Here is a 20,237-nt window from a genome sequence, read left to right on the forward strand (position 1 = left end):
TTGCTCCCAATACTAATGCCCTAGCAGGCCTCAGTCAACACTGCTCTCCTGTAACATCAACATTTGAGTTATTCATCACTGAATAATAATTCATATTATTCATTTTGAGTTATTCATTCTCATACTGCTCGAGACTGCTGTGACAAACACAGCACCACCAGTTTCCTCTCTGAGGGTACCTGAAACCATGCCCTAATCAGCAGTCCATATGATCCCTCGCTATAGGATTCTTTCTGTAAGGCAGTCAGTTTGGTTTGATATATTTATCATACTCACTGGAGCAAATACTGGGAGCAAATACATCCCCTTCCCTCTCCCCTGACTGGGTTCAAGGTAAGATCTGAACCTAGTAGGTCTCACACTCCTTATGACTGATAACCTACTCAATACTGGATCCAAAATGGAGTATCACAACTACCTCTTTACTGCTTCCCTTTGCTATACCTGCCTTCTAAAAGCACTGATTCCGTTCTTCTCCGACCCCTCACTTATTCAGGATCAGGGCCTAGGTACCAAATGCAAGCTGTCAGCATCTTGGCGTTTTTATCATAGGTGAATATTTGCAGTTTGGAGCAAAGGATTCAGCACCGTTTGATTTTAACACTGAAATGAAATTTTGAGGTGGGGTTCAGCAAGGGAATGGCTTTGTTGAAAGAGCACAGCAGGGTAGAGACCTAATGTAGAGGATACGCAAACAGGGCTGGGATAGAGAGAGAAGGCAGAGCTGTGCTTGTGCTAAAGAGATAGAAGATGCTGCTGGAGAGATGGCAGTTCTCCTGGGTTCGTTTTGCCTAAGAGATTCTGAAGGCAAGAGCATACGCGTCCTACTCTTGGTCAAACGGACTGTGATTGTGCCTCAGGCTCATGTAGGCTGTCAGAAGTCACACTAGTGTATCACGGCAAAACAGCTGCAAATGCCAAACTGTAATGAGCTGTCAGCATAGCAACAACAGGGATAAATTATGGTGACAGCTGCCTCATTTCACAGTTTCATACTCGGAACAAGTTCTGAATTTGTTCTGACATTAGTAGAAACAAATTAATCTTTCTCTAGTTTACAGCACAAAGTGCAGTGCTTGCACAGTGAAAACAAAAGATATTCCCCTATAGGTTTTCATAGTCGGCTGCAATGCCCTCAAATCCCACTAAAACGGTAAAAGCTATTAGTGCCAGGAAGGCCGCATCAGATTACCAGGCTGGCTGATTTATAGCTATATTTTACTGCTGAGATTCAGAAGGGTTCAAGATGACCAGAATCTTCTCTCTCCTGCTTCCTCCTCTAGCCACAGAATCACAGAATAGTTGAGGCTGGAAGGAACACCTCTACAGATCATCTAGTCATCATGATAAACCTATTACTCCAGAAGAGAGTGAAAAATAAAGAGACAAGAGCTGACACAGGTGAACATACGCTGACATAACTCACAAAGGTAAGCCAGAGATGCATGGAATGAAGGCTACTGTAAAAGTGGGATTCAAATGATTTTTTCCAGAGCCCTGCTAAACCTCCCAAAATCATCAATTTTCTCCTTGAAATGTTTACTAGTAAAAATAACTGTTTTTTTTTTTTTTTTTAAATTACAGCTCTGAAGGTAGCAGGGAGAAGCTGTACGTACACAGAGGCAGGAGTATGAAAATCTTTCCCTAGGGAGCAGCCATTTTGAATGGAAAAGTTCCATGGAAAACAGGTGACAGTGCGACAAACACTAATACTCCAGGCCAGATTTGCTTCTGGTTTGTGAGGCCACAACACCCTTGTCTGCAAAGTTATTTCTAAGATATATTAGAATGAATGTAAACTCATGCCACCAGAACTATTTAAGTTGCACTAAGGGACAGTTTAACAGCTACAGATGAGAGAAGCTGTAAGGAGGCATAAATAAAGCCCTTTTTCTTTGTTCCTCCCTCCCAGCACATGTGCTGATGCCCAGTAGCCAAACTCGACTTTGGTGAAATAGGCCTTAAAGGATTCACTGCGATGATGACGACTTCCTTCAGGGAATCCAGCACTTCCCTAGTTTCATTCACAGATTGAGAATTAATACTGTTTTGGAGACAGAGGAAGAGGTAGTCAGTGGTGGTATTCTGGATGACTGCAGAAGGGCTTTTCATTTGGAAGTGGGAAAAAAGCTATTTTTCCACGGGGATACTCTGGCGTCTGGTTTAGCAGGCAAAAAAGCTGGAACACTGAGTTAAAATTAGAGTATTTTCTTCATGAGAAAGGTAATGCAGCCTGGTGCAGCAGGTAGGCAGTTAGCTGTGGGACACTGGATTTGATAGCTTAGGTTTTACAGAACTACCACACAGTTCTCCTATGACTTTGCTCTGTCAGTAGGCTATAGGCCGCAGGAGCCCCTCAGAGCTGGTTGAGGATCCGCTGGCAAACTCAAGCCAGCTGTAAAAGAGAAGAGAAGTTAGCACTGTTTCTGTCTCCTCTACACTTGAGCTCAAGTTATATGCAAATTCACGGGATGCTCAACTCTACCCAGGAGTCTTGATTAGGCTATGATTCATCTTGAAGCATTATTTCCCATTTCAAACATGTATTTCCTTCAAAGCATCAATATATTTGATCCACAAGTGGAGCAGAAAGACAACTGCAAGAGAGAAGGCTCAAAACTAACTGCATATTTTACAAACGAATCGCCCCACCTCAAACCAGAAACCAAAACTGCACCTGTCAAACTCAATTTCAGCACAAAGAACTAAAATGATGTGATGTGAAATGCAAACATAAGCACAACCAGGACCTGTAAGAGGTGATTAGAAGCTGTACAGGATTACTGAATAGCCATGTTTCAAGACTGGAGAAATGATACTTCTGTAAGTTTTCTTTGCATTAGTGATGCTGTAAGAAAAGCTGTTACATTACATATTTTGCAATGTCTCAGTAAACAATATTCTTCCATTATTAACTCAAGAGTACTTAAATGTCTATGGTGCTTGGAGTTTCTTATTTGATCGCTATATTAGCATATGTACAATGTTTACACAGCAAATTAGATTACATTAATTTTCATTCTGACCACAAAATACAGTCTGACAGCAAGCAGATAAACATGAGACAGAATAACTCAATTTCACCGAAATCCATCCCCTCTACAGTGCACCATCTGGTTAAGAGTAAAAATGCCCAAAGGCTTTTCATTATTCAAGTTTATTTTGTGTCACTCTATACCTATCTTTACTAATATTGTTCTCTTGAGCGGCCAGCTATTACAGAGGGCCTGGTAGAGCCATTATAATTAAAGGTTTGTTTGCCTTTTTATTTGCAGATCACTTTACAAACAATTAAGTATTTATTGCCTGATTATAAAAAGTTGCTTAGGCTGAAAGCTAACTTTGAACACCTTTTTCCTGAAAGAACACTTCCAAATTGTATTTATTTAGAACTTAAGGCATCACCTCAGGGTTTGCCTAAGTTTTAACAACTCTGTGAGTTGTACCATGGCTCGTTAGCATCCTCCTAAAGTGTCTTTTGTTCACTTGTAAAGGATTTATTTTCTACCTGAGTCTCATTACTGATCCCATTATTCTGATCCCATTACTGGGCATTTTTCTGTTTTTTATATATTTAGCCTAAATGCACTTGGGTGAGGCAGCAGACTGCGGCTCTTATCGTTATGCTCCTGACACAAAGGAGAGGTAATTTCCCCCAAAAGCACCTGGGAAAGCGGTCACAAAGAAAGGAGAAGAGTCTGGCTCTTTGCTCTTGACACCTGCTGTTGTATTTTTTGAGATAATTTCTCTCTCAACATGTTGAGTAAACCAGACTCCTCCTCAGTCTGACAACACTACGCCCATAAGGGTATATTCACTTTTCTTCCACTCTGACATGCACGAAAGTAACAATCTGTCTGTAGAGCCCCAAATAACATAATGCGTGCCTGTTTCACTGAGTGTGGCAAACGCACCTGTGAATGACTGAGAGGAAGAGGGAAGATACAGGGCCACAATGTACAAACAGCGTAGGCTATGAAACAGTGGAATTCACCTTTAGAAAGCTTTCCAAGCTTACTGAAAAATATGAGCATGAAGCAACCATCTATAACAGAAAAAGCTGAGAAAATGCTGCAGAAATTACAGACTTCAAGCTCTCATCAGACAGGAAAAAAACTAAACAGAAATACATCCAGCACCTATTTGGGATGTTGATTATCTCAGAGTATCTCCCTCAACTAGAGGGAGGCCAGAAGAGGGCCTGCATATCTCACTGAAACCTAATAAAAAACAAATTTGTAAGATCTATTTGTTCCCTCCACTAATACACAGCAAGGGGAAATCCACACTGCTGGAAGTAGCAAGACGAGAGCAACCACAAGCCCCACTCCTGGAGGTGAAGAACACACACCTCTCCAGATGCTGCAGCTATGCAGGCAAGTAGCCAGCCTGATGATAAATCTGTTGTATCAGCTCCTCCCCGGCCCCCCACAGCAGTATAGGCATAGCCCAGGGGCTTAGGTAAAAGCCCTAGTCTTTGAAGGTACCTGAAAACCCAGGTGGGTCCTAAATGTTTGGGAGGCTGCTTTCTTCTCCACACGACAAAGGTTACAGGCTGCACCATATGATTGGGGTGGGGGGGAAGCATCAGAACAAATTGGGAGAGGGTCTGAAAATCTGTTCTTTAGACATATAAGGACTACAAAAGGTCAGCGGGTAGAGAGAAACCTGGAAAGAACGCTAATGAAGACTGCCTGGAAACGCAGAAAGAACAGCACAGGAAATTCATTCACTGTAAAGCAATACCAGTCCTGGTCTTTCCTGGTGTCTGCCCACACTCTCAACTACCATATTGCTAACACAGGCAGATCTTCATCTGGTGCCATTGATTCTGGGTTCCGGACAAGAGAAAACCATCATCTTTACAGTCCACCAAGTGAAGGTCCCAGCAAGGGGACGACTACGTTAACTCATCGCTCTGAAACCGTGAGCGCTGGCAGTGTTGCTCCTCACCCAGTACTGAGCGAGCACAGACAAAACTATGTTCTTTTAAACAACTTCTTCCTCCATGCAACCCATACTCTGTTCTGATTTTAAATTAGAAAACAGTAAAAAAGCAGCTTTCTTTTCCCTGAGCATACGGTACATGCTTCCTATTGTTCCCTGAATATATTTGAATATATGTTTAAATTGGTAGTTTGCCCAACTCCATTTTTCCAGCATTACCTCAGAGTCATTTTTTTATGCAGCAGATGAAGCTTTCAAGTGCTATTTGTTCACTTAAAAAAAATTGACTGTGCTGGTCTATAAGGCACTGGACATATCAATACGTTTGAGATGCAAAAAAAAAGGAAGAAGCTTGTTTGGCCAGTTCTGCATGCAGCGTAATTAAACCTGGCCCTTACTATTTCATACAGACTGTTTTCCATTTGTGGTGGGAAGCAGACCACATGGGCAACTAGCAGATGTTTCCTTTCAGTCCTCCATATGACTGTATGGATGCCCAATATGTGAAAACTATTTTCTGGCAAGAGGTGTTATGAGGAACTGTAGTTCCTTTTATGCTTTACGCATTTCCCTCAGATTTCCTGGGGCTCTCTCTTTATCAGCAAGATTGTTATTCAGTCTCTTTGTGGAAAAGTGAGAACTCTCTCTTAGAGCTATGGGTTTTAATTTTGGCAACAAATGTCTCAAACACACTCTAGTGAGAGAGGAGTTCACCTTACTCTACTGACCTTCCCCTGCAGCTTAAACACCATTTGGTATTCTTCTTTTCCTGCCTTAGGCTACTGTGTGACATGGCTATACTCTGATACGTTTTGTATCCAAGTAACAATTGGAGCAGCTTACACCGGCACTCACACAGAGGTATGCCCGACAGGCAGGCATGAAAGCTGGATGCAAGGAGGAGGAATACTGGCTTGAGGAACACTGTTGGAAGGAGCCTCCTCACTGCTTTCAGGTGCACATTCGATTCCATGAAACAGTGCCCTCGAGCTTGCTCTGTCCAGCTCTCTGATAGCCTTGAGGAAAGCAGTGTCTCGGTAAGCCATGCAAGTGCAGGAGTGAGAGAGTGCTGGGATACAGCAACCAGGCACAATGCACAGGAGAGGGCAAGGGACTTCTTGCACAGTGGGGCAAAGAGTACTGCCTGGTCCAGCCCACAACCTGTAACACGCTGTGGTATCTTCTGGCGTGTAAAGTACTGTATAAAAGCAAGTCATTATTCACTTGCTCTGGGCATGTAAAGAATCATTCCACCTGGAAGAAACTCTTAAATGGCTCGTTAAGAGAGAAAATGAGCCTACTGCAGTAGTTTTAAACATACATCTTTCTGGGATTGTTTTTTGGACCCATTTCACTAAAAAGCTAAATCAGGAAGCAAGCACTGCATTTCTTCAGCTAGTTACAGCAGTTCACAGCCCACTGGCACCATATCACTCCTTTTTGAAATTGGGGAAGGGCGGTATGCACTGTTTGGCCAGGTAGGGGACCGTTTTAATAGCAGCGCAGTACTAACTGCATTCAGAAGTAACTTCCTTCCATCAGGCAGGCCAACCTGTGAATTACAGAGCTAGACAGAGACATAGACTTCCACTGACAACTGTCACCTCTGGCACAACAGTTTCTGCTGCTAAGAAGAGGAAAAACTTTGGACAGTCTTTCTGCTGAATTTTTCAAGGCATCTTAGGCACATGTACTGTTCATTTCCCTCTGTAATAACGGTATCGTGCTATATGGAGGTAGGAGGGAGACATGTGATGTCATCTCTGCACTTCAACTTTGCTGTGATTAGTAAAACCATAAGAAGGTTAAACAGAAGATTTAGTGGAAAGTCCAAATGATTCCTGACTCTTAAAAAGAAGTTTTGATCCTGACCTTCAAAAGTCAGTAAACACAAAAAAGGAGGGGACAAAAAGGGGCTTTCAGCCTATTGCCAAAGGAAGTGGAAAAAGAAAAACTCGAGAGAGACAACAGAAACCGGAATGTGTTTCATCTTTCAGCTGCAACATAGGACTAAAGCTTCATTTCACAGCTTCACTAAAATTCCTTAGGCGGTGATAGTTGCACATAACAGGCACTACTTAAATTCCCATCTAGGTTATGGCATTCAGCCCATCTAAGCATTTCTTCTCAGTTTTGAGCAGAGGCAGCACTCTGTTACTGTTGTATGTTGATCTGTTGCACATCTGAACCACTTCTCACTGGAGCAGCAGCTGGGAATTGCAGTGACTCCCCAATAACTGGCAAGGAGCTTTGGAATTACTATCACGAAAGGGACCAGATATCATTATCATGCTAGCGTTCCTCCCTACCTCCAGATGCCCTTGTTTACCTGCTCTTGGTTACTCCACAGCACACTGGGAGCAAAAGCTTTGCTGAATTGCTTCATTTTGCCTTGACAGAAAAGTTGACTGTGCCATAGTGAAATTCCCATGCCCAGGAGGACGACAAGATGCAAGAGATTGGATGTTCACTTAGTTACCTTATCCTCCCACTACCACTGCTGATGCTTTGACTTTAAAGTAAGGAAACTGCCATGCAAGTAACAAACAAAACCCTTCAGCCTAGGAATACAATGTGTTGACTATATGAGGTCTGAAGCTACATGCATCACTGGCTCTGCTGATATCTGCTCAAATCTAATGAATTTACAGCAGCTGACTACAAGTTTTTCTAAATTAGGCCCTCAGGACAGCTGTTCCCATCTCATCCACAGACTATGTCACAAGGGCATATGAAATATCCCAGAACTGTTTTTAATCTTAGCAGAGAAGGTGTTAAATAACACATTTTGCTGTTTAAACCAAATTTCCCCTTCATTCATTTAAAGAAAAACCCAAATATTAGGTTTATGAGCTGCCAAGAGCTATGCAGCCCACATATTTCCATAAACATGCCCTGACATTCTCCTGTCCTTGTTGCAATGCTGTGCTACGTGCATGTAATTGTTTTGTGAGGTTTGAATATTCCCGAGCACAGATGTGATACATTCTAGAGCTTATGGCAGGCTCCACTCCAACAATTTAGGCACTAATGCTCGTAGGAGGTGGAATTAAATGGAGTCTATTCAAAAGTTTCTTTCAGCCAATTTTTCATCATTTTAAGTCTACTTAGATTTACGTACTCTTTTTGAGTTGTTCTGTTGTTTTCCTATTAAGCTCACCTATTAAGTAACACATTTTAGCATTAAGTAATATGTTTTAGCATTTCTCAAGCTAAAATATGAATATACAGAAAAACACAGAATTTCAGTGTCAATCTGTTAATATTGCTCCATATGCATTCTTATATCAGGACAGAGTTATAAGCCTGTTTCTCAACCAGAGTGACTATCATTTAAAGATCTAACTTGACTATTACTGCCTACAAACAAGGTTAGACATATAAATGACATGAAAATATTTTCAACACTATTGGAAAAAAACCTGAGGGCAAGTGGAAGCTCAGCAGCAAGTGAGAGTCAACTATCAGCCTACTGAGACCAAAGGCCATTAGTAGAAACTGCAAACATATTTTATAAGATTTCAAAAATCTCACAAAAACACCTCTGAGAGCTACCAAAAGAAGTGGTTAATGAAATTCACTTAATTGTATATGCCAAGAATACAATTACGGCATTTTAGATCATAAGCAAACATTATCATATCGGCTCCAGAGCATTCTTTACAACAGTAAACAGTTTAGTACAACTGTCAACTGCAGTCCATGCTCAGCGGAGTTCAGAGACAAACACAAGTAAGTTCTTTTTGTTAGCCTGTAAGATACACCAGCAGCTCAGTGCAACAGCATCTTCCACAGAATCAGCTCAGTAGTGCTTGGACTTTCTGGCTATACAGAAAGTAGGGCCCCAAAGGCACCAGACTCACCTCAGACACATCACTGAAGACAATGAACACACCACTAAAAACCAGAATGAACGATCTTTTGCCAATACTGTAGCATTTTTCTAAGAGATGCTCATAAAAATACTGATAAATATTGTGGATGAGTTAAGGGTGAAAGGTTTTGTGCTCTTCTGTGATTTGTTACTGAATTTTGTCCATTTTAATAGCTTTTCCCGTTTACTACAACACTGGATTGATCAATCAGGTTTTATATGGCATTTCCGCTTAACAAAAGGCTAATGGTGTAAAATTCAAAACAGAAAATATTTTTCCATGCCACATATATACACAAAATTTGCTACTACAGCAATTGCTACGGCCTAGACATATATACTGAAGATCACAAATGACCAAAATTTAACTTAAAAAAATTTAGAAAAAGGAAGAGATAAAAGGATGAGGAAAAAGAGTGAATTGAGAGATGAGAACTGGAAGTGATGTGAGGAAGGGGGAAATCAGAATAACGTATGAGGGAAAGAAAAAAAGAATGGAGAAATAAGAAGAGAAGATGATGGGAAATCAAGAGATGGTATAGAAATGGCTACCAAAGAAAGAAAGATGGAAGACGAGGTAGAGAAGGAAGAGTAAAAGGAGAGAAGAAGAGAAACTTCAGAAAATCCCATAGGTAGGATTTTGGAAAAAGCTTTCATTACCCCAGCTATTCTGCCACTGAACTTAATACAGCAGAACTAGGTCAAGAGGGATCACTTTGGGAAAACCCCATTCTGTTTTATTTTCTTCCTAAGAACTGTAGTATTGGTTTATGTATGTATGCATCCATATAGACACATATTTATTACCGTCTGGTTGGCAAGGAGTTACTTACTGGCACCACATCTTTCTTGATGAAAAAAAAACACTGCAAACAAACAGGGTACTGTAAATGAACTTTCCCTCCTGCTGCCAGCGGCCTGCATTCACCCCTCATTTCTCAGGCTGTGTTGTTGGATTCCCCAAGCTGATTTACCTACCAGCTGTGTAATTCTGCAAATGCAGCTTTGATCTTCTTCACTGAATTATCTGCTTCGTCTTTTATCATAATGCGATATCTGGTTAGAGAAACAGTGCAGCGCTGCAAATCTTTCAATGATTTTTCAATGTTTGGCCCTAAAGTGGAAAGCAAAAATAGCACAGAGGTCAGAAAGCTGATTCTGGCTACTTTGAATGAGGGAGGGGAAATATTTCAACATGCTACTTTGCCCAAATTAGGCTGAAGTGGCTATCTTCTTGAAATCCACAAGCCCAAAATTTTCAGTTTTTCTAAGGTGCTGTTCATTTCCTAAACACGCATGTTCGAACTCATTCCCCAAATCAAAGAAGTGGTACAAGAGTCCTAAGAATTCATGATTAATTTTAAATTGACCATAGATTACCCTGCTGATTTTTGTTCTGCTGAACGCAATTCTACTCTCACTTTACGACACGTCTCTTCCTCCTTATGTATGTACTTTTCTAGAGGCATCAGCTGTCTGACCACCTCTCTACACAGAGACTGAATGAAGAGATCCACTTTACCTCTTTTTTTCACTGAATCATCTGGCTTTATTTCAAGGTGGGTTGTAGAGTTGGATGATTTAACTAAGGAAGATTTTGACTTTGGTCTGCCTGTGTTACACTGAAGTTGAACTGATGACTGAGGAGACTCACAGTGTTCTACTCCATTTACAGACTTTGGGCTTAATTCCATGGATATTCTCTGATGTTCTTTGTCTGCAAGAAAATATCAAGGTGGAGAACAGTTACAAGTTTAAGAAAGATTTGATGCCTTGTTATTGAATCTGAATTGGAATTGGATCAGAAACAACAGTTCTTTCTCTTACTGGCACGCTTCTACAGAAACTTTGAAAGCAGTGACAGAACAGAAAAACTACTTCGGTGATTAAACATCCACCTGAACACATCTGTGTTTCAACAGTCTAAAAAGAAAACTTAAAAAAAAAAAACCAAACCACTCTTCCATGCTAGTATGGTAAAAATATCTCATTGCACAGACAACAAACCTCATATACCAGAGGATAGAACTAGAGAGGAAGACTGCTACGGAAAGTAAGAGATTGTGTATGTCTTATTCTTTTTTAACAAACATTAAAAAAACATTGAACATTTAATCAATATTTTAAAATGTTGATTAAACATTCCTACCAGAAAGATTTATCCTGTTTGACCATATAAAGTTAAATCAAAAGAAGCTATTAAAGGGAAGCAAATAGGAAATAAAACAATGTAAGACATTAGGCTGCCGGGTTCAACAGCTTCAGGGGTTAAGACAGTAATGACTGAGCCTGTTTGATTGCTAACAAGATGGCCTGGTTTACGCTTTATAAGACTCTAGAGGGATTCAAGGAGACGCCAACATCGCCAGCCACAAACAGCCAAAAAAAGGCTACAAAAGCTGACCTATAAGGCCAGCTATTGATAACGAAACATGCGTAGAAAAGGCTTTGTTGCATTTCCCCAATCCCTGTATTCACTTTGGCAAATGAATGATAAGTTGTTCTGAAGATGCTTTTTGTGCATCAGTGATGTTACATGGTGTTTGGAGAAAAGGGGCCTGTCAAATTAACAATTGGATGGTAGCTCACAGATTGGGATTAACACTGCTGAGACCAAGGGATTCTACTTGGACGGTTCCAGGAAATCACTAGTGACTTGTGAGTGCCCCAGTTGGGCTCTAGAACAGGTATAAAGTGTATTTTGCTGTTTCCGTGGCAACCGCATAAGGCCAGAGGAACAAAGAGGAACATTAGCACCAATATTTCTATAACAGCAGCACATAAAGGACCAAAACGAATATGCAGAATGCTGAAAATATTTTGTTTGCTCACGAGGGGTTAAAAGGTGGGTCTGCAGATAGGAAAATTGTCTTGCACCAAACATTGCCAAGTTAGAGAAACCTGCATATCTGTGAAAGCAAGAAATACCAGGTACGCAGCACTCTGAGCACATCAAAGGTTAGGTTTGGTTGGGTTTGGATACAAGTCTCACACGGATGTAGCCAGAAACGGTCCTGACATAACTGCCATTCACCTTGTGCTAGCCACTTATCCTCTCTGTGTCTAACTCACTCATGTGTGACATAACTTTGACTTATAATGAATCTTCTTTCGGCTGTCACTTCAGCCTGGCCTCACTGACTCATTCCTGACAGACAGTTAGGAACACATAGTCTAGCTGCTAAGCTATAGAGGCCAGGACATCTGGGTTCTGTCCCCCAGATCAAATCCTCTGAGTTCTTTCGTTGAAGTGCAAAATTGTTATTTACTGCATTTAATTAGCTGCTTTGGGATACCTGTCAAGACAAACGATAAACCGAGACATCTTTTTGCTTAAAGAAAATCATCTAGAGCAACAATGACACTCCTAAAAGTTCTTTTATCATCTTTTATCTGCAACAGACTTTGAAATTGTTTTTTCTAAATCTTACACAACCTACTCTGAAGGTCAGCAGCAAGACGATCAACACAGCCTAGCAAATGATCTCTTAATATGCTGCAACTGAATATTCAACTGTGATTTAGAACAATCAACCCAAAAATAGATTGGGAAAGCCAGTATCAAATCTCTGAAGATCTGGGCCAGCTAAGAAACATGTAACAAAGTCTATGGACAGCCTCTCACAAATACTTCAATGTGGGGTGGGGGTGGGAACACTAGTAGTTAGGGTAATAGTAGGTAAGAGTAATCGTGAGCAGGTTTTTGTACTTGGTGGCTTGGAACTTCAGCACTCTCGACTAAGGTTTGATCTCTCCCGTATTAGTGGTTAAGCGTTTATTAGACCTGCCAGGAACAGAAATAGCTCAAATAAATTTGCTTTGAATCTCCAGCTGAGCTAATAACTACGAAATGCATGTTTTATCTTTTTAGAACACCTTGACATTCAAAATCTTTTAAATAAAGTGAACCTCAATGGATTCTTTTGCTGAAAAAGGAAAAACCGTCTCAAGGCATAAACAGGAAGTTTGAGGGATTTGCTAAAATCATCCTACATGAAAAACATTTTAAAAAGTAGGAAGAAAGACAATATCTGGTTTGTATCTGGTTGTACAATTGCAATAGTATGGCACGGTTATCTTTTCAATGTGTTTATGCCCCTTCTTTACAAGGGCAAGCACTGTAAGCTGTAGGTCCTTCACAATTAAGATCTGTGCTGCTGATAGCCTTAAGGAGAGGTGGAGGGTCTGTAATGGTCATCATCTTGAACAACCCTGGTTTCTTGTGGGTCTTTTCCCCTTCAAGATATTCAGAGGCAGAGCCCCTTAACTAGCCCACAGTTAAATGAAAACACTCTTTGTGGTCCTCCATGATAAGCTGATTTGGCTTTCCAGGGTCTTGCATTCCGCTCTCCATTTTCTCTAGCAGATGACAAGTGCCTGGGACACATCTATTCACCAGTCAACACTGCTAACATAAGCTGCAATAAGCTATAGCATTTGGACTCTGAATAAGACTGATACTACTTGATAAGTAGTTCTGCTACTTTGCTGCTCTGTTTTGCGGAGTTTGTATTTAATTTGCCAGAGATTGGCACTACTATCAAAGTCCTCTGGAAGCAACAGTGAAGGGGATTTCAAGGAAAGTTTTTTTAAATGCAGGTCTTAAGAACTGCTTAAGATACGGGAAGAACATTGCTGCATTAACATAGCAGCAATGATCTAGGGCTGTCAGAAGTTTGAAATGTGAAGAGCTGAAAAATCATTATGAGTACTGACAGCAATTAAAAATAAATATGAATTTGACGGAAGGGTACTTGAAGGCAGAAGCTCTGCCAGAGCTTCTCCCCCAGATGAAAAGGTTTATTTTTCCTGATGTTATTATAGTCATAACTCTGTATCTACTAGAACCCCAGTGAGTAAAACTGTTACTGTCCCTCAGAGCTTCAGAAGCAGTACCTGGACAGAAACGCACATGTACTGAGAGGCTATCAGACTGCCTCTCCCCCAAAACAAAGACCTCACAAACAAAAATTGGGAGAAGTCAAGACTAAGCAATAAAGAAATCCTGAAACATGCCACAAAGTCCTACTTGCATGGCTTTTTTAAATAGCTATGTACATTACACAAATACCTTACTCCTCTTTTTTTTTTTTTTTAATTTTTTTAAATTCTACTTCATGGTAATAAAAGTGTCATGATCTTTATGTCCGTGACCTTGACTCCTGCCAGTGAAAAACTACCTCTTGTGGCAGATGCACTGACCTGTGATTTCCAGACAGACTGGCACCGACTCTACAAATCTTGAGCCTTTGTTCTCAAGACAAGTGGCTTCCAATTTCTCATTGGCAGAATCACTGCAAGAGCTGTCCTTATAGCATCCATTCAGATGGCAGTCATATATTCCCTGGAGCTCCTGAGATGCCTTCTCAGGTCCATCATTCTTATCTTTAGAATCTTTATTGCCTTGGTGCTGTTTAGATTTGCTTCTTTTTCTCCTGTTGTTCTGAATAGAGATATATCACAAGAACAGAGACATTACTCACTGCAGTTCATATCAATTTAAAATATAATCAGTAAATTATTCATATTCTTTAGTTTTGAAAAATGCCATTCAAGCAGCATTCCTTATAATGCAATTTACAGGCCATGCTGTACTATACAATACATTGTATATATTCAGCTGAACAGATACAAATAGTTTCAAATCAAAGCTGAAGACTCAAACTGGTTTTCCCCTTCCTTCCGCACAGAATACTTACATTTCAGAACGGTCACAGAACCTGTACTAAGATGCTGTTCAAAATATTTGCAATCATCTTGGACAAGCAGTCCCTAAGCATGAAGGGGGCACCCACAGAGTAGCATGGACAATCCTTTAAGGCATCCCCCTATCAGCAACCACAGACCCTGGACAGAGGCTGACACCAGCTCTCCCAGTCATAAAGAGGAGCCTCCATGACAGTGACTCATTGGGCAGTCTCCTGATGCAGCTCAGGCTGGGAGATACACAGCATAAAGATCATATCCCAGACATCTACTGAAAGTGCCCGACTTGACAGTGCCCCAACAGATAATTCCTATGCATAGGTTAGTTCTATGCCTGACAGCAAAAGCTCTTAACACTGTAAGTGGCTGGGACTAGCCAGGATACAGTTGCATATTAAGTGTTTCTGCAGCGTGCATGTGCTGTTTTGGGATTCATTCTGTACCTGCCTAGAGTTTGTCTCCCCACCACCACCCACACATGCTGTCCTAGAAATTCCCTCAGAACACTGGGCTAGATAGACAGCAACAGAAGAACAGGATTAAAAATAACGTACACATTTGCTTTCAGGTCTTCTGAATTCAGGTGTGGATCAAGTTACTCATGTAGTAAAAGTAGATAAAGTACTGGAACATAATAGTACTAGACTCTAGTAGAGACAGCTGATAAATGGCCTTAACACTTTGATTCTCAACAGCAAGTCCTTACCTTCTTTTTCCCTGTCATATTCCATTCTTTTAGAACCTGAAGCGCGCTACCTAGAGAAAGGAAAAATAAAACGTTTCAACAAACGTTCAGCTATGAAAAAGAACAAATGTATTCAGAAACCATTTCTAGTCTCCTGGCTGGGAAGTTTTTCCATTGGTTGTTGCAAGCTCTCTCATATTGGGAGAACAAAATGACAACTGCTGGCTTTCTCCTTTTTATTTGTTTCACTTTTATTTATCTGATTACAGTAAGTACAATAATCAAATGGGATGGGCTACGTGGCACTGATCCTTTTTATGGCCTTCATTCTACAAAGCGGTTAAGGGGGGGCCTAACTTAGCATGAGCTTCATAAAGATCAATGCTCAAGTCTCTTGCTTGAAAAGGGATGTGTTTAAAGTACACTAGGTAGTCCACCCTGCCTCTCTCTCCAAAAGTTTTTACACTTTTCAGCATTTTGCTCAAGTACTTTATATATGTTATCTTCATATTCAGAAAGCATAACAAGATTATATGAAAATCATATTAGCATTAAAAAAATTGTTTTGTGGACCCCAGCAGAAATCCTGCATCCATAGGTCAACATACAGCAAACTTAGGCATGATAGTAAAAACTGTTTAAAAGTTGTATTGAAACGACTACAACTTGGTATACTTGAATTTTTTCCTAGCAGCCCTAATGAGATAGTTAGATAAATTTACAGAATACAGCAAGCAGAGGCTTGTTCAGATCAGTGCCAGCTGCCATCTTAAAAGAAAACTCTTCTACATCCAGTTAACATCTCTATTTTGTTTTCCTTGAAATGCTGAAAATAGATGTTCATGTAAGCATGCAGTCAGAAGTGGCATCCAAACTATTATGGCCCTATCCACCATGATAATCCTTTTAATCACAACCAGGCTAAAGGTTTTTGCTTGAATCTGAGAATCAGTTCACCATTACCGCATAGTTCTAGTACATGCTCATTTATTATCTTTTGCAAATGGGCTTCATATTCAGCCTTTCTTCTCACTCCTTTCGGGAACTTCTGGTGATATTAGTGCCAAGAAGTATTGCTGCTTTCAGACCATCAGCGGTCAACTTACTTTCAGCTAAACGCTTGTATGGGTTTCAAATGTGCCAAAATTGTTTTTCTGTCCCAATAACCCAGATCAGATTTTGCCTGGTGAGTTTACTATGCACATGGAAAGTGATTTTGTCCCTTCCTGGCAGTTCTAAAGCTAGTTTATTAAATTGTGAAAAAATGTGTGTATGGAATCCAGCAAAGCCATATGTTGCTTCACAGATGACAGGATATTTCAGAGGGAGGGGTTAAGAAAATTTCTATTACGTGTGTAGATGTATCTACATAGCTATATTTAGATATACGTATATATGTATGTAGCCATACAACACCCTCCCCCAAAGGGTACGTTATCTTTTGATGGACATCATGTTTCAGAAGAAGAAATAAATCCACAGTTTGCTGCTCATTTCACCCCATGCTGCTGAAAATATGTTATTTTAGTTGACAGCTTTATTAACCATTTTCACAATAGTATCCAACACTTTTTTGTGTTGGCTGGTGTTGTTTTAGCTTTGCTTCCCCAAGCTTCCATGAGAGTATTATGCTCAGTGAGGGTTATTTTAGGAGTTCTCACCACCAACTCAAAGTTTCCTGCTGTTGGAAATGCACTATCTGTGCAAGTCCCATTGCCCTTAACCCAACCCATCAGAATCTTTTCTTGAACACATCCACAAAGCAGCTCGAACAGACCTTCTGTATGTGTTCAAACAGGTAAATGCTAACACAGCAAATTAAACATATTTTAAACAGCTTTTAACTCAAATTTTATAAATAGTAGCAAACTCATAACAGAGACAGCACCTACAGACCACTCTAGATGCAAAGCAAGATAGGAGCTGATCTCAGAAAACTAAATTTGAACATCCTCAGCCATTTCTTGAATTCAGTATGCAGTAATTCTGTCTGAGAGAGGTATTAAATTGAGGTGCTTGCTCTTTTCACACAGTATGGCTATCCCCATGTTCTTCATTGTAGGCAGCAGGTTCTCTGCAGCTGTGTGATATTTCCACCTTAGCAATTTTGTGCTTCTCATGAAAAGATAAAGTGCTATATTCACTCTATTCACAGAGGCAGCTAAATAGACACCTCTCTTTCCTGTTGTCAGTTCACTCAGGTAGTGCTTGAACAACTCTGGGCTTTTGTCTTTAAAATAAGGGCACTCTGTTTCAAGACGGTGACAAATATTGGCTGGCTTCAAATTCTCACTTCCAAAGACTTCTTAATCAAAGGCACAATGATTATAAACTGGCCCAGTTCAAATGAAGCCCATTTTGTCCTCAGTCACAAATATACACTCAAGCACAAGATGAACAAGAACAGTGGTTGGGAAGAAGGGAACAGGCAGGAATAGCGTCACAACCAACGGCACTGCTGTACTAAACAGCATCAGGTGGACTACGCAACTCGGTAAAGGAGAAATGCTATGTCTATCACTATATCATCAATGGACCAGCTCAGGCTGGAAGAATGCCTGAAACCCAGACACTTCTGGACTTTATGCTTTGGATAAAACACAAGGTAGTGGCAACTACCCCAAGCTAGAAAAGAACTGAGATATAGAAACAAGAAGTGGTTGCTCCACTGCAGCCTAATGTCTTCACTGCTGGCACCTGCTCAGCTAGTCAGCCTTTACCAGGAACCTTAAGCAGCTTGGGAAATGCTCTGAAACGCTGGAACAAGGGCTTTGTGGAGCGATGAGCAGCTTTAGGATACTGTAACACCTTGAGGTTTCTTTCTAACAATGCAGAAGGTGCCTGTGGTATTCAAGGAGGGCAGGAGAACGGCAGGAACAATCATGGGAAGCATTACATTGGAAACAACTCAGGAGTCCACAAAATGAATAATGCTGACTTAAGACAAAATAAAATAAATGAAATGAACATACTGAATAACCATGCAGCAACCCTCTGCTACTTTCTCCAGGACACACATTACAGGAAAATAAATTATTGTAATTAGATACAATCCATGCATCATGTTTTCCTCGCTGTATGGGCGTACATAAACTCCGATTTCAATAAATCTATCAGAACCTGCCTGCCTATGCAGATGTCTGAATAAAGAAGCATCATACTGATTTGACTGAAGAATTCTGATGCATTTGTGAATAGTTCAGTTTGCTTACATCTGCTTTTTGCACATCGGTGTGTAATTCCTAGTACACAATGATGTTTTTTGTCTGATACATTTCAGTGAGTTAATCCAAACCAAAAACAAAATGATTTTGAAATAATATAGGTATGAAATAAGCCACTTAGTGATTCTATTAGTTTCAGTACCATCAGGCTGTACAGACAACCTGAAATTGATTATTTGCTTTTTAATATATCCAGGGCTTTCGAGACCTCTGAGCACATAGTACATTTTAAGCAGCTCCAAGCTATGAGGATTTTGATAGGATTTCTTCCTAGTATGCCAATATTCATGCAAAGAGTTTCTTACAGACTGTGGTGGAAGTTCAAAATTCTTGCCTTTATATGTTTATCAGAAAAGCGTTGTTTAAATACAAGTGACCTTTTTATTACAGATGGTCTCATGATGCAAAATGCAAAGCCAAATACAGATTTAGAAAGACTCGAACTTCAGTGGAGTCTTGGTTCAGCCATTACAAATGTCAAGGCTATTTGCAAAATTCAGATGGAGGTTTGAATGTCAATATATGCACCAAGTTCAGGGCTTTAGTGGCCTGGTTATCTGCTTCGGAACTATATCTGATTTTTATTAGTTACTCTGTCTTCTATAATGAATTGTATTCTGACAAATTGGGAGTACTAGTTTTCATGTAGAATAGATTAAGGAAGGTATTCTCTGTTTCAAGAAAGGCAACAAAAATGGCAAAGTCGCAGAGAGCAGATAAACAGCCAGGTCAAGCTTATACTGTGAAGAAGCAAAGATGCAAACAGCACGATCAATTATTTAAAAAAAAAAAAAAAAAAAAAAACCACACCAAACAGGCAAAGTGTCACAATCAGCTGAACTTCAACAAAACAACAGAATACATTTCAAGGCATTAAAGGCAGCAAGTACATCTGTATACAGTGCAATACCTCAAAAGCTCTAGTGAAAAAAGTACAATCTACTCACCATCCATAAAAGCTTGAACAGCTTTGTCTATATTGTTGTCAAACTGCTGCAACACCAAAACTATCTCATTATTGCTTTTGTTTGGAACAATTGATCGGACTGCATTGATCTGGAAGGAGAAAAAGAAAGAAAATAATACACAGGTTTATCACATTCCTTTAGACAAGGAATGGGTACCTCTGTACAAATGCATGTTTATATAAATATATATGACATATTTACAAGTATACAGCAGGGTTTCTCTCTAAAGTAATACCATGCCTCTCCTTAGCTGGCCCACGCAAGTAACAATCAGTTTCTTCAAGAGACCAAATCAGAGAACCGGTAACCAGTAAGCCTGTAGCCAAATCCTGCCCTCAGTCACATCTGGAGAACTGGTTTAACTAAACTGATGGAATTTATCCCTGAGCTTCCTTCCTAAATGTTCCTAAGCGTCTCTGCTGCTGCGTGACTTGGCAAGCCACATCATCAATAAGAACTTACAGGGCATACAACTACTTTAACAAGACTGTTGCAAGGTCTTGCTACATCAAAGTTTTAACATGACTGGTGGTCTTCTGACATTTGGAAAAGCGTCAGGCTAAAAGAAAACAGCATCATTTTAAAAAGTCCAAGTAGCTGGTCTGCATAATTTGGGTTTGCTGTTCCAAATGTGAGTGAACAGGAAGCAGAACCTTGTGTACCGAAATCCTTAAAAAAAGACACGGTAAGTCACGTGTTTCCTTGTGGAAACTCTCCTGATGGAGGAGGTGTAACATCAATAAAAGATTCTGGCATTCGAGGCTTAACTTTCACAGCATGTTATTTGCTATTGCTGTTTTGTTTTCAGTATCCGTTTATATCAAATGGTCATT

The 20,237-nt window shown here is 40.2% G+C and overlaps 1 protein-coding gene across 14 annotated transcripts in view; it reads right to left on the minus strand.

Moving 5' to 3' along the window:
- Window positions 1-20,237, minus strand: part of SPATS2L (spermatogenesis associated serine rich 2 like) — a 137,964-nt gene that overhangs the window by 13,661 nt on the left and 104,066 nt on the right. For all 14 annotated transcript variants that reach the window (XM_068948201.1, XM_068948204.1, XM_068948207.1 and 11 more), the window contains 5 exons: window positions 19,384-19,492; window positions 15,234-15,283; window positions 14,024-14,264; window positions 10,344-10,538; window positions 9,800-9,935 (listed from right to left, as the gene is read on the minus strand). In XM_068948201.1, coding sequence (XP_068804302.1) covers window positions 9,800-9,935; window positions 10,344-10,538; window positions 14,024-14,264; window positions 15,234-15,283; window positions 19,384-19,492 — 731 coding nt within the window. The remainder of the gene's footprint in view (window positions 1-9,799; window positions 9,936-10,343; window positions 10,539-14,023; window positions 14,265-15,233; window positions 15,284-19,383; window positions 19,493-20,237) is intronic.

Source organism: Struthio camelus, chromosome 6 (assembly GCF_040807025.1).
Source record: "Struthio camelus isolate bStrCam1 chromosome 6, bStrCam1.hap1, whole genome shotgun sequence".
Lineage (NCBI taxonomy): Eukaryota > Metazoa > Chordata > Aves > Struthioniformes > Struthionidae > Struthio > Struthio camelus.